Source organism: Lepidothrix coronata, unplaced genomic scaffold, assembly GCF_001604755.1.
Source record: "Lepidothrix coronata isolate B3197 unplaced genomic scaffold, Lepidothrix_coronata-1.0 Scaffold300, whole genome shotgun sequence".
In the NCBI taxonomy this organism is placed as follows: domain Eukaryota; kingdom Metazoa; phylum Chordata; class Aves; order Passeriformes; family Pipridae; genus Lepidothrix; species Lepidothrix coronata.
Genome location: NW_016690480.1, coordinates 319,903 through 333,825, shown reverse-complemented (window position 1 = coordinate 333,825; position 13,923 = coordinate 319,903). Strand labels below are relative to the sequence as shown.

The following is a 13,923-nucleotide window of genomic DNA, read 5'->3' as shown; positions in this document are numbered from 1 at the left end:
AAATTATTGAGGGAATTTTCCCATACTGCCCTGTGTACATTAACTCTTCATAAGGACAAAGTACTAGCCTAAAAATGAAATGTGTTTGTATATGCATACTAGTTATCTGTATAAAACATAGAGCACGTGTGCCGTTACATGTGGTCCTTTGCACATCCATTTTTGTAGATCAGCTAAATAATTACTAACTCTGGCATTTAAGGTGTCTTCGAGATGAAAAGGAAAATTATCTGGGAGTTGGAGTTCCAAAAATCTTGGTCGAATGTACCTGTATTTCCACCTTGAAATGAGTTGGTTTTGTGCTGCATTATCTAATTGCAGAATAGAGCCAAGATGCACAAAAGTAAAATTTGTGCTGCAAAGATTACATAGCGAGGGTAAATTTCATCTGTATTTATGCTTGATAACAAAAATGCACATGGAGGAGGGGAAAAAAAAAGCTGGTTGTAGGGGTTGTTCTTTAAAATACTTTTCTTTTTTTCAATAGGATGATGACAACACTGTACCTTCTGCTCCTGATCCTCCAAGTCTTCTCTTGCGTGAGCGTGGCACAGGTTTCTGCTTTGATTCCAGGTAGATGTTATCTTTTATTGGTCTTTAAGGGCATGGAGAGGTTTCTATAGAACTGGATTTTTTTTTTTTTTTTTTACTCAAGGGTAGGGGGTGGAAGTGAAAAATTACCAAGCGTTTTCAATGAATGTTTGGTTTACAATTAACTGGCAGAGAATATGCTGTGAGACTGGGCAGGCTGTTTGTGCTATACATTACTTTGATGGAATTTGGACAATTTTTTCAGTAAATGAATGAGTAACTTTTGTTTTTTCTCCTCTCTTGCCAACCTAATTGTGAACCTAAGTTTAGAGCTTTTATAAAGTGTTATGTTTGCTAAGAGCAAGCATTTATGAGAGAGAGAGAGGCTTCCCATGAAACTGTTTGGCCATTAAGGCACTCAATAGATTTGTATTCAGTGGTAGCTGGAATTATGTCAAAATTATGTTGCTTTTAAAATGCCAGGTTATTTTGGAATTCCTGTGTAAACCCACTCTTAACTGTATTGAGTGCTTTCAGCAAAAACATTTAAATTAACTGTTTGATAGTTAGATACAAAGTTCGCTCAAATTTAAGTTGGTGGTAAAGCTCTTAATGTCCGTGGCAGCAGGATCCTAATTTTAGTTTTCAAAAACAGGTTAAATAACAGTTTCCTTTTTTCTTTTTTCTTTCTCTCCACCTCCTCCTGAAGTTTTGATGTGCACAAGAAATGCCCTCTCTGTGATGTGATGTTTCCACCGAACTACGATCAGAGCAAGTTTGAGGAGCACGTTGAGAGCCACTGGAAGGTGTGCCCCATGTGCAGTGAGCAGTTCCCGCCCGACTATGACCAGCAAGGGTTTGAGAGGCACGTTCAGACACACTTTGATCAGAACGTATTAAATTTTGATTAAATACTTTGTTTTGCAGTGTAGCTTAAAAACCCACCACTTCTGAGTAGTCCACCTATGGAACAAAACCAGTGCAGCTTTCTGTAACAGTGCAAACTTCTGATTAAAAGCTCATGTACTCTAATGGGAGTGGCAAGTCGTGGCTGTAAGCTGCTATAGGGTTATCTTCTCTCTCTGCCTAACATTGTACTAAAGAAACCCACAAACCTCCACCTTATTGTGTATGTAGCTATTTCTTCCCCTACTTAGTGGAATTTCTAAGGACACAGGAATTACTTAGCCTCAGAAAAAATGAGACCAGCTTCATGGTGCTCTTCAGCTACATTTAAAAAAGGTCACCAAAACACCTGTGGTTTCTCTTAACCTTGATAACTGAGGTACCATTAAAAATGTGGCGGTACCATTAATAACAGGTGTTTCTCCTAGCAAATCCATGTAGTTTTTCTGAGTAACACTTAAATTGGAAAGTTACATTACTTACCCTATGAAAATAGAGTTTTCTAGTACACTTCCGAGATCTAGATGCATGTACTGTGAGATTCCAGGCTTGCAACAAAAGGAATGGCAAATACTTCAGTTTTACATATAGAATGTTTGCCTTAAGGGATAACACTAAATGAGGTATGTTATATTTTAAGGCAGTGTTTTTGAGTTGAATGAAACTGCTGTGCTTAAATGCCTAAAAGTAATTGTTTAAAAAAATAATTGCCATTATGTTTCATTCAGTAGACAATATTGTTCTGTTTTCACAACAGTGAATTGTGTTCCTTTTGGCTTAGGGCTTTTAAAAACCTTCTGTGTTTTAACTTTATGTATTTCTTTCCAATAAGTAAAAACATGTGTGTATATCTAAACATTTTATATTTACTTTAACTGTATTAAGTAAATTTGCTTTCCACTTGTTGTACAGTAGTCTTGTTACATTAAAAGCAGAATTATTCATGGAGTCGGTGGTCCTTTTTTTCCTGCTGCTCATTTTGAAATAAAACAGAGTGTAAACTTTACATAGAGTAAATGGTGATTCAGCTTGTTATGCTCCTCACATCTATTTATGTTCTTTTTTTTTTGAGAGGGAGACTCAGGGATTAAGGCTCGGAGTAGCTTCTGTTGTCTGCAGTTCCCTCATGAACATGTGTAATATCCTGTTCTATGCAGGGGTTTTTAAAAACTGCATGACATGGCAGCAGCTACTCATCAGTGCTCGTGTGCCATTTGCAGTCTAAAGATTTTTGTAACTGAACTTCATGTTGATGATGGCCCAGGGTAAAGCAAGGAAGTACCGAAAGAGCATTTTGTCATTTTTTTCTTACTGTAACTCAACAGCACATGAAAGCAGTTAGAACAAGCTCTAAGAGTTTGATGATACCTAAGTAAAACAAACAAATAAAAGACTATACACAGCCCAAGAACTTAACTCTTTAGGATAGGAATGAGGAACGAACAGTCTTCTTAGGTCAGAGGCAGTTTATTTTAAATGTGATTTGATTTACATTTATAAGCAGCTTTCCTGACAGGAATTCTTTAAGTTGCCTTCAGTTCTAAAACAAACCTCTGTCACTTTCAAACTTAAAGTACTTTTTCCCCAACAAAACATATGAAAATATAATTTAAAGCACACTTTTCACAGACACAGTACAATACATTCACTATACACAGTATAACAAAATAGTCCCATCTTTACCTGTTTAATAATACTGTCACAATGAATAGGTAAATAGAAACTGGAATTTAATTTTTATAGTTGAAAGGAATTTACATGCAACAATGACGTTTTACAACTGTTTAGCTGTTGAACGAACTCGCCCAGCCTGTAGTTCTTGCACTAGGAGCAGAGCCAAAACATATTTGTTGGCCAGATCTGTTGCCAAAGCTGCAGAAGGTGGGAAGTGGCCTCATGGGGCCTTGTGTGTACTAATAACTCTCATGTCTGGATCATCCTTTAAAACCAGCTGACAGCACTGCTGTCACAGTCACCTCTCTGAGAGCTGAGAGTGATGTTTCACTTCACTTGGGCTGTTCTAAACGCTTATTCATTAGGATGATTCCTAAGTGTTTTAATGAGACTTTTACTCTGCTGGAGAATAGGTAATTGTCATCCTTACACAGTTTTGCTTTAAAGCTCTGGAAAAAAAAAACAGAGAAAGCTCATTCCTCCTTTATGTGAGCTTTCTTTTGCACTTAAAAGAACAGGAACTAAGCCAAGGCGATGACTGTGTTAACACGGAGAGTTCCTCCCTAACCCTTGCCGGGCAAAGAAGTGTTTCAGGCCAGGGCAGATGGAAAGTGCCCACCTCTGCTCCTGGCCAGCAGAACTCCAGGAATAGCACTTGTGAGAGAAGAATGCTCAAGGCAGGATGGCAAGCAACAAATGTTCAGGTATGGTCCAGACACGAAGCGCTCTCATGTTGGCTTTTAAGTCAGTCTCTGACCACCTGCTGCAAGAAGCACTTAATCTTCAGTAAGGCTCATATGTCATATTTCAGCAAAATTAATCGTAAAGCTAAACAGACACATCCAAATGGAATGCGGTGACCTACAATGAGAAGCAAAAAATGCACAAAGAAAATCTCAAAAACACAAGAAACGTGAGGGAGAGGCATTGGAACTCCCTTAGCACAACTAACGGACCTCCTTAAATCATGCGCAGAATTTTTCATTTTTATTTGCAACCACAGGCACATGCTCGTACAGTAGTTGCAAGAATTGGCAACACATAAAACATTAAATCTGTTGGCAATAGAGAACTACAAAGTGCTTCAAAACTTCATCTGAGATGAAGATAATTGTTTCTCACACACACATAAATTTGCACTTAAGTATTTCCAAGTGTCTTTTTAACAGATAGTTCAGGGGTAAATATTTAGTTGGACTGGGATATTGGTCCTCAAAAGTTTGATGGGCATGAACATAATGTGACGTCTTGTACAGAGGAAAAAAAAAATAATTGCTAATGCTAAAGTGATTGTTTACTATTTTGAATGGCAAGGTTTTCAGCATTTCAAGAGGGAGGAAAAAAAAAAAAGATTTGCAAGATAATATAAAATACAGCAAGCACACCTTTTTATGTATGTTATTTAAGTATGAAAATATTTTTTAGCATATTATGTTAAACATTCTTTCTTATTTATATTTCCATTACCTAAAAGACTTGCTACTCCACTGATAACTCCGTTATGTAAGGCATGTTAACTATAGTTTGACGAGGGCGGTACTGTTTTGGTTTTGCACACACATTGACAGATGCATCGAAAGTCTTCATCACGTTACAATCTTGAAAGGATGTCAGTGCCAAGCTCTCCTCCTCGCACTCCTGTTCAACACGTCAGTACAACTAAATACGCAATGTCCCCCTAGTTCTTTTTTTTTGTTTTGTTTTGGAGAAAAATGTTCTGAAGAACCTACAGCTTTTTTAGCACCTTAAAGTAATGAAAATGGGTATGATGATAACATGTGCAAATGTACAAAATCATTAACTCTACAAAGATACATCATTCCAAAATTACAGAAAATTTTAAAGCATGCATTTAATTTTTTAAAGGGTTGCTGAATGCTTCCCCTGAAAAAGGTGGCTGTTCTCAAAATCAGCAACTGCTGGTGAGGATTTCTTGGCACATTTGTGACCAGCATGTTATTGCTGCATCTTCCTGATAATCTCAGCAGACACGGGGGGATGGAAATTGATTGTGTGGTGCCGCAGGCCCTGAGCTGTCTTGTAACTCTTTCCACAGCGACATTTGAATGGTTTGCGTACACGGATTTGCGTCCTGTGGCCGTTCTTGGCGTGGTACTTTATACCATTCACATTCTGTGAGTGAGAAAGTAAAACGTTAGTGGATGAGGTCTGACAACGGCTTGGCTTCCAGTTAAAAACCAAAAATGGATCACAGCTCTGGGCAAAAATACAGATTGCTGGAAGCTCCCCCTGGGTGTTACACATGCACTGTTCCCTCAAGGTACCAGGTGGGACAAGGAGAAGATGTGGTTCTAATGTACAAAATTTACCTACCTAGATTACCCTTAGGTTAGCTCAGTTGGTTAGAGGGTGGTGCTAATAACACCAAGGTTATGGCTTTGATTCTTGTATGGGCTATTCACTTAAGAATTGGACTTGATGATCATTGTGAGTCCCTTCCAACTCAGAGTATTCTGTGAAATCCTGATTTTTATCTCCCAACGCACAACACTTTCTGAAGAATACCATTTAGTGGGCTCACACATGGATGTTCTTTGCTTCCTGACATCTTTTTCATATAGCATTGACAAATCTTATTCAGAGGTTTGTTTACAAGCAAACAAAGAATTGGCATGAAGACTGAAGTCACACTTCTTCAAAAAGCTGAGGCTCCCCCCATGGTGGGTCTGTTCTATTTTGTGTCATTGTTTCTAGATATGTCTTTAGGCACCAGCAAATTCTGATAGTTTACACATTGCCTCCAAAGAATTAACTGCAGGGAATGCTTAACTCCAAGAGTTACACAGGACACTTAGAAAATAATCCAGAGAAGCCGTCTTCAAAATAGCTATTGTTTGGGAATATTCCACAGCTAAAACAAGAAAACTGATCCCCACTTAAGCAAAACACAGCACCACAACATACACCCCATTACACAGGAAAGGGCAGGAACGAGCCACACTTTTGCCAGATCAACCTAAAACCTTACTAGATATATATCAAAATAATTCCCCTGTCTTCCTTTTCCCATATTTCTGGCAAAAATGGAAGAAGTTATTGTGATCTCAACAGCTGTTGTGATACAGCTTTATATAGTATACTGGAGTCTCCCATCTGCTCCTACTAAGAGAACTTGGATTTTTTGATTGTCTTTCATTTGAGTTTCTCTGAGGATGAAATCAAAGAAGATACCAAGACAACTTGTGACAAAAAGAGACAACTCCAAGGCTATACTCTGTCCTTGCTGAAGTTTTCAGATATATATCTCATATTTTTTGGAAGTTTTTAAAAAGAAAAAGCAAAAATCAGTTAACAGCTGGATATTGATTAATGCACTACATTACATTTTAGGGATTTCTTTGCTGAACTGTTGCCTGATGTTACACACAACAGAAAGTCCCCTTGGCTCTTTAAGCAACAAGTTCAGTTTTATCGATGCACAGCTTACAGTAAATGGAAACCCCAGCTTGGAACTCACAGAAAAACAGTCTCAAATATCCAAGTTGGAAAAGGGGAATTATGGTACAAGACTGCAAGCAACTGCTCTGCCCAAAAATTTGTGCTCCTCTCCTCTAAAGCATCCAGGCACTGAATCCTCACTTAAAGTTGCAAATCCAGCCCCTGAATTGTCCTTTACACCCTTAAAACTTCTGAAAGACTCCTGCACAGCTGTCTCCTGAGACGTGGGACCTGAGAACCTTCCATCTCCAACACAAACAAGACATAGGAATATGAGCCATCAGTGCAGGTTATATCTGGGTGCACAGCACTCAGAAGAGGCAGAAAACTGTACCACCACAACTGCAAGAGCACATCAAAGCTACACATCAGCCTTGAGAGCAGCAAAATGAATTCTCTGCAAGTAATCTGAGATCCAGAGGCAGATTTTAGATGGTTTTGTACACAATTGCAACTTCCAGCACCCACTCAGCAACAGGATTATTAGGGTGGAGGAGGGCAAGGAACGTCACTGGCTGACAAGAGGACTCTCAAAAGGCATCTGTCAACATCTGAGTACCCTTAAGGACCTGCACCTTCAAAAGAGGAGAAAATCTGGGGGTGACCTGCTAAACTTCTGCTGCTGCAGTGAAGTTTTAAAAACAAAGCTGTCCTTAAGCCCTTTTACCCTATAATAACACTATTTTCCTAACAAAAAGCTGTTTAGACTTTTAATTTTTCTGTGAAACCACTTTTAGATTCTTTTGAGTTACTATCAATTGCTACAGATGCCATAAATCTGCAATCACAAATATCCTCGCTGTTCCATCCCAATGGTACTCTTCTGATACAGATTTTTTAACGATCCACTCAGCTCCTGTACACCACATGCTTTGATGAAGGGGGAAAAGTACTTTCAGGCAGAAAAATTTAAGGAAATGCTAAACCAGAAACCTATGTGGGATGAATTGGGCCATGGAAGGTTTGATAAACAGTCAACCACGCAGAGCATGAGGAGCTTGTACAACATGAAATTTGACCTGTACTCCTGTCTAAAAGGAAACTGTTGTTAGAGTTACAGTGGACTCTTCAGCACTTTTTCCACTGCTGCAATGTAAACACTTCGTTGTACGTCTGGGCTGAGTTTGTTGAGGTACAGCAAAGCCCACAGCCAAAGTCATACATCACTTTTATTGCTCTGGTTACTCAGGTTGCTCACTATTTACTCTCACAAATGATTGAGGAAGAAGATGGCAGTAGAGAAGGGCAATCTAAAATCTTAAACAGAAGGAAACAATTATTAACCTGGAACAAGATCAGGAGGCGATAGAGAATTTTAGAATGGCACTGCCTGGTTTGCACGAACACAGGGGCTCTTGCTGGGCAGGGCCCCTTGCACAGCAGGACTCACAAAGACACTGCACTGCAAAGAGCCTGCCACCCTCCCCAAGCAGGAAGAGAGATGGCAAAAAGATGGTTTTTTTTGGAGATTTCTTGTTTCAGCCTTGGACATTCATATAAAGTTTTTGTACTCCTGGCTCTTCCTCTTGAAGTTTTCTTTGCGGGTCCAGTTCCTCTGTTCAACTTGCAAACTCTGGCTTGCTCCTTTCAAGTAAATTCCCTTTTCCCCCATCTCTTACTTCAATATTCTCCTTCCCTAAGCTCTGCTGAGTCTCACCACTCTTAGATGAGCCTTCCTGCGGATTTTCCCCACCTGACAGGCTTAGGACCCTCATCGCACTACCTCCAGACAGAGAAGCCCAATGCCTTGGCAGTCTTGGAAGGTACCACTTCTCCTCTTGCCCAAGGCCAAAAAGAAGTCATGCATATAAGCTACATTTTGTATGCACAGAAATCTATTATTCTTTTATTACTGTATTTGCACAAATTAGAAAAATTAGGACAAATACTCTAGGGTTTTCTCTATAGTAGTATATATGCATTATTTGTGGGGTTTGTTGTATCTATCTATGCTGTATCAAACTTCATTTGCTCTTCGGATGTTGCCTGAATAAGCTTATCTAAATCATATACACATTTTGAATATCCTTCTCTCGAGCTGGAGACCACTCGGATGGTATTGCATAAAAGGAAAACTAATTGCCACATTCATAAATCCCCATTTTAGTTCCTACAGGTGGTATTTTGTAAAGCACGATAACTACTCAATACCCACACATTTCTGAACAGAGCATCTAAATGTGGATGTAAGTCCAAAACCTGGTGAGGGTGAACTCCACAGAAACAAGGATAACACCTTTGGGTTCCTTTGAATCATGCAGATGGTTTTCTAAAAATCAAATTTCAGGCAGCAAACACAAATCACAGTAAGAAGAAAAAAAATCCATAAACAGAAAACTATAAAATAATTATAATTTCTTCTCTAAGTCATAATTAAAGAAGAAAGTAAGCTTCAGAAATTAGTTCAGAGGCTTGTGTTTTAAGCATCTAGAAGTCAGTGTGCTCCAGGTTAATTTAGTTGTTTCTGACTATCCCACGAACAAATTTATGTATCACTGAAAAAAACCCCTGTGCTTTTTGTCTCCCCTCGGAATCTGTGGCTCCTCAAGAAAATCTGTGCCATAGTCTATAGAGAACCAATATGTATTATAAGCAAACAATTTTTAAAAGAAAAAATGAAGTTCCTGAAGAAGAACTAAATGTTTGTGACTTTATTTGCACTGCCTATGGGAAAGTGCCAGGAGATAACTGCTGGGCAGGAGGCCAGCAGGGTCTTTTGATACACATCTGGGCTTGTGTATAAACATGTTCTTATTACAGTTTCCATTGTCCGCCCCAGCCCATTCCTTAGGAGTATTTGTTGTACTCATTCTTGTCTTATTTACCTTTCCATAATGACTTTCCAGGGCAGAGGCCATCTTTTATCCTTGTACATTGTTTGCAAAAAGGTGTCCCATCCCTACTGGGTCCTGTAAGAAGTACTCTAATACAAATAACATCTCTAAAAATACCACTTCTGCTCCTCAAACGTACGTCACCTAAGGCCAGACAAAAGAAAACTGTGTATTTCCTTTCCTCCTTGCTCCCTAAAGGAATGCATCCTTTCTCAGCCGTAAAGTGAGTCTGGCAATTACTGTATGTACATGTCCGTGTTCCTGTTTGGAGCACTATAATTGTTTTACTGTCTTGACTGTGATTATCCAATACCCACCAGAAAATCCTAGTGCTTTGATCACAGGACTCCCTACCCAGGCTCTGCAAATAATTCATCTGAGGAGGGGGTTAAACAGAAGGAAGATAAAGAGGAAACAAGAAACACAGCTGACACGAAGCTGAAAGGAAGGAAACAAAGATAAAAATGTAAAAAGGAAAAAAAAATAAGCTGAAAAGAAATAGGGAGGAAACAGAGCCCACAGAAAAGAGAAATGAGGTGAGGCAGAGTTTAAGGAAATGTGTTTTCCTATCAGGACTAAACAGAGGTGAGTCTCTCAGGAAAATACGGTACTTTTTATTTGCTGCTGCTCTCTGTCAGCCTCTGTAGGGGTCGTTAATTTGTTCCCTGTCCCACTGCTCTAACATTAATGGTGTACAAGACATCCCTTATAGACAGTCCTCACACATTTGAGATGAAGGCAGTGAGATAGCAGAAGCAGGCACAAACAGCTTGCTTATTTGGGCAATAAAAAGACAGAGGGCTGGCAGTCAAACAGAGAACAGACAGGATATAGCAAATTACAGGGTTCTCCTTCTAGTCTTTGCCATTAAGTGAATGTTTTCTGCAATGTATAGATGCCCTCTGGGCACAGCAACTTCTAACAATCACCATGGCTTGTTTGCTTCCTGAGCTAGGGATTTAGCTTTTATACCATATGCTTTGTCTGGCACAGCTTCTACCACACACAAGAAAAGTACTGATCTTGAATAACGTGGATATATCTGCTAAGCAATACTTGCAAGTAATCTGAAAACATCTTTCCCTCTGCCCTGGCCCCGAGATGGTGTTCAATTTTTCCTATAACTGGAGAATAAACACTACGTAGTTCGGGATAATCTCTGCAAAAAGACTTCCATGTCACTAAGAAACGAGTACACTGCTTGTGTAAGTATTGTTAATATTAAGTGATCTGTACAGGAATCTGAGTCTTGTGATTTGCTGCTGTGGGAGCTGCCACCAGCCCAGAGCTGCAGCTGCAGCATCACTGAAACACATTTTCATCCACAACATGGTTTCATGCACAGTTTATTCATTCCTGTCCTAACAGTTTTAGCTGCAATGCTATTGGTTCTCCTATGTTTCTATTTCATATTTATCTTCTCTTTTAAGTCCCTACTTGTCAGTTATTTAAAGGAGAAGCCATAAAATAGAACAAGTATAAAATTGACCCGACCACTGCAGCTTTTTCTAGGGTATAAGTCAATTTTCCAGTAGTTCATGCAAAAACGTCAGAAAATTACTTAGAGAAAGTATGTTAATATGCTATTTCTGTTCCCAAATGTGAATGACTAGAGAATACCATACTGAAGTCCAAGCTGTTCAATACAATTTCATCTGTCTCTGCACTGATTAATGTGAAGCAACACTCCTGTCCCTCACATCACAACACGTGATCAACATCACAGCATCAGCCAGCTCAACGTTCAAATTTAGAAATGTTTCACTTTCATAAAAAGATAAAAATTTCTCTTGATGGAGAGTAATTAAAGAAGGGGTGGGGGGTCTGGGAAATTGTTTCCCAGCATGTCACACAGTGATGCAAGCCCTGCACACGGGGTCATTGATGGCTGTACAGATGGGTCACAGGGACTTGGACCAGGATAGAATGATGCCTGAATTTCTCCAAGACTCTGCCTTCCTGAGATGAATTCTGACTTGCACATCATCTTTACCAGAAAGTGTACCCTGGGCACATTCTCACTAAAGAAGAGCAGTATCTCTAGCAGTTAAGCAGAAGGAATTCCTTTGGCACAGATGAGCAAAAGCTTTTTATTTCGTGTCTCTGAAAGGGACTCAAGATTATTTTGCTTGTAGTACACCTCCTGCATTCTGCAGTAAATTTGTCTAAATAATAAAAAGCTCATTAAAAGGTGTAAAGCAAAAGAGTCACTATATGTAATCTGTCTTGACAGACAGGGATGCAAAAGGCACCGCTTGTGGTGTGCTTGGCTGTGCTTGAGAGGAAACCAGTGAATAAAATATTCTGCTAAAATACCACAAACATAATTGTGAAAAGTATTAAATGAGAAAGGCGCAAACTGATTTTAAAAGCTTCGTCCTGACTACACTATCAAGGAAGAAGGTAGGTCTGCACTACTACTTACCTTATATCTTTTTTTACATCCAGGAACAGGACAGGCAAAAGGTTTCTCATCCCCTCCATTCATGCACATTGAGCTAAGGATCGCTTCAGAGCTGATAGCACTTTCTGTAGTCCAGGACTCATCACTGTCTGATTCTTCATAGTCTACTTCCTCCTCATCATATTCACTACCTAGAAAAGCAGGATAGTCAGATAAAAAGAGAATAAGAGCAGAGCAAGATAAGCCATTCTGCATTTATTACATCAGTTATAATGACTTGTAATTTCCCCACTTTTGTGTTTTCTGGAAGACAGTTATTTTTAATTTTATAACCCTATCTTTCTTGTAGTTATTTATTCCTTCATAAAGACACCAGTGGTTCTTTTTCTAATAACCAGGAGAGGCATTATTAATATATCTTCATAAACTGTTAACTGCGTGGCACAGAAAGTTCAAAGGACTGATTTGAAAATGCAGTTTCATTGTTTCTCAAACACCAGGATCCGTCTTTCCCAGTGCCTGAACAGAAAATGTGCTCCCTCTTGCCCCCCCCATTAAGGCTAATTTTAAGGCATTTCTTTATGCAATACAATACTGAAGAGTGTAATTCTACAGATCATAAACAGTGTAAAATAATATGTTGACAAGTCTTAATGCATTTACTAGCCCTCTGGAATTAATAGGAATTATAGCACGACATTAATAAGAATTATATTGTAGCAATTATAGTTGTGAAATTCATTCCCTCAGGTGTGGGGATAAATTGCATTGTGTGGCTGCCCTGAACAGACCGCATTATGTTCCAGATATGCTACAACAGTCATCTGAGCAGCTGGTGCTGAGTTTATTTATTATTTTTAATTGCAATAACTATTAATGAAATCCTCTGAAGAAGTTAAATGTGAAACAAGAGAAATTAGAAAAGCAGAATTCCAACTATAAAAATACAGTAAAAAAAAAAAAAGCAGGGGAGGGAAGAGCCAGCTGATTAAAAAGAAAATATATGTATAGAGAGGGAGAGAAAGGGAAAGCTGAGGGAAACTTCTGTGGTGTCAGCAGGAGGTGGTGCTGTGTTCCCCCTCCCCTTTCTTTTTTCCCTTTCCCAGCTCTGCTAAATTTTATCCTTTCTGTTGAAAGACAGTTTGGCTCCAAGTGCTGGAATAGCTCCCGTTATTAAAGACAGTTATGTGACACTTCCATGGCTCTATTTGCTTCCCTCATATGCCCTTTTAGTGCATGCCTCTAAGCAGCTCTATGCACCGAGAAGAAGATGCAGACAGATGCCTCATGGCACTCTAAAAAAGAAACGTCCTGAATTCACAGGGAAAACCCGTGCTGCAACGCACTAGGGGTTCTTCAGGGGTTTTTTGCTTCTGGTGAAACTAAATTCACACCCATTGTCTCAAACTTTTCCCTTCGGACTCCCCCTCCCCCAGTATTCCCAGTCAGACTCATCGCTGAGTAACAACACGTGTCAACTGGTAGCTGCAAGCACTCAGGGCTCCTGAGCTTTAGTCAGATACTGTAAGTTCGCTTACAGATGTCAGGCTGTCCACGTTTCTTTCCTGTGGTTCTCATCCATACAGGGTGGTGCGCAGATGAGGAAAGATGGATGGTTTCCCACCAGCAACAACTGTCGACATGAGCGCACGCACACACGCTCTGCAGCACATCTGGAAAACTCTGCCCTGCTGACTGCGACTCCTTATCCCACACCGAACGAGTGAAAGCCAAAGAAAGCATTATTGACCTCTTAAAATATTTCTGAACTCTAGGAACAGTTAACCTAAAATGAAGTTAAGAGTTGTTATAGTTTAATTAACTAATAAAAAAATGGAGGCAAACCCACAACTCTGCTTCTACGATTTCCTGCCCTTGATTGTATCTTGATGGAAAAAATTCTTCAAGCTGTTCCTTTCAAACTTTTTAGCTCAGTGGGTTTTTTTTAAGCAAATGCAACAGAAAACCCTATTGTAAATACACATATGCACTCCTAGGATGACAAAGTATACAATTCTAAACACTGATACCAGAAATTTCTGCCATTATAATCACTGCCCTTGTGAGCTCCCTCATGAAGGGGTGATTTCCTCCCAAATAGGACTTTGTCCTCCC

At 39.4% G+C, this 13,923-nt stretch overlaps 2 protein-coding genes across 7 annotated transcripts in view; one reads left to right on the top strand and one right to left on the bottom strand.

The window, feature by feature from the left end:
• The window catches only part of TAX1BP1 (Tax1 binding protein 1), a 53,049-nt gene extending 50,664 nt beyond the window's left edge, over window positions 1-2,385 (top strand). For all 6 annotated transcript variants that reach the window (XM_017837256.1, XM_017837261.1, XM_017837260.1 and 3 more), the window contains 2 exons: window positions 488-573; window positions 1,241-2,385. In XM_017837256.1, the coding sequence (XP_017692745.1) occupies window positions 488-573; window positions 1,241-1,442 (288 nt within the window). In that variant the 3' untranslated portion in view covers window positions 1,443-2,385. The remainder of the gene's footprint in view (window positions 1-487; window positions 574-1,240) is intronic.
• A 503-nt stretch (window positions 2,386-2,888) lies between these two features.
• Window positions 2,889-13,923, bottom strand: part of JAZF1 (JAZF zinc finger 1) — a 191,485-nt gene continuing 180,450 nt past the window's right edge. Inside the window, exons 4-5 of the mRNA XM_017837265.1 lie at window positions 11,830-11,999; window positions 2,889-5,244 (exon numbers count right to left, since the gene is read on the bottom strand). Of these exons, the coding sequence (XP_017692754.1) occupies window positions 5,068-5,244; window positions 11,830-11,999 (347 nt within the window). The 3' untranslated portion in view covers window positions 2,889-5,067. The remainder of the gene's footprint in view (window positions 5,245-11,829; window positions 12,000-13,923) is intronic.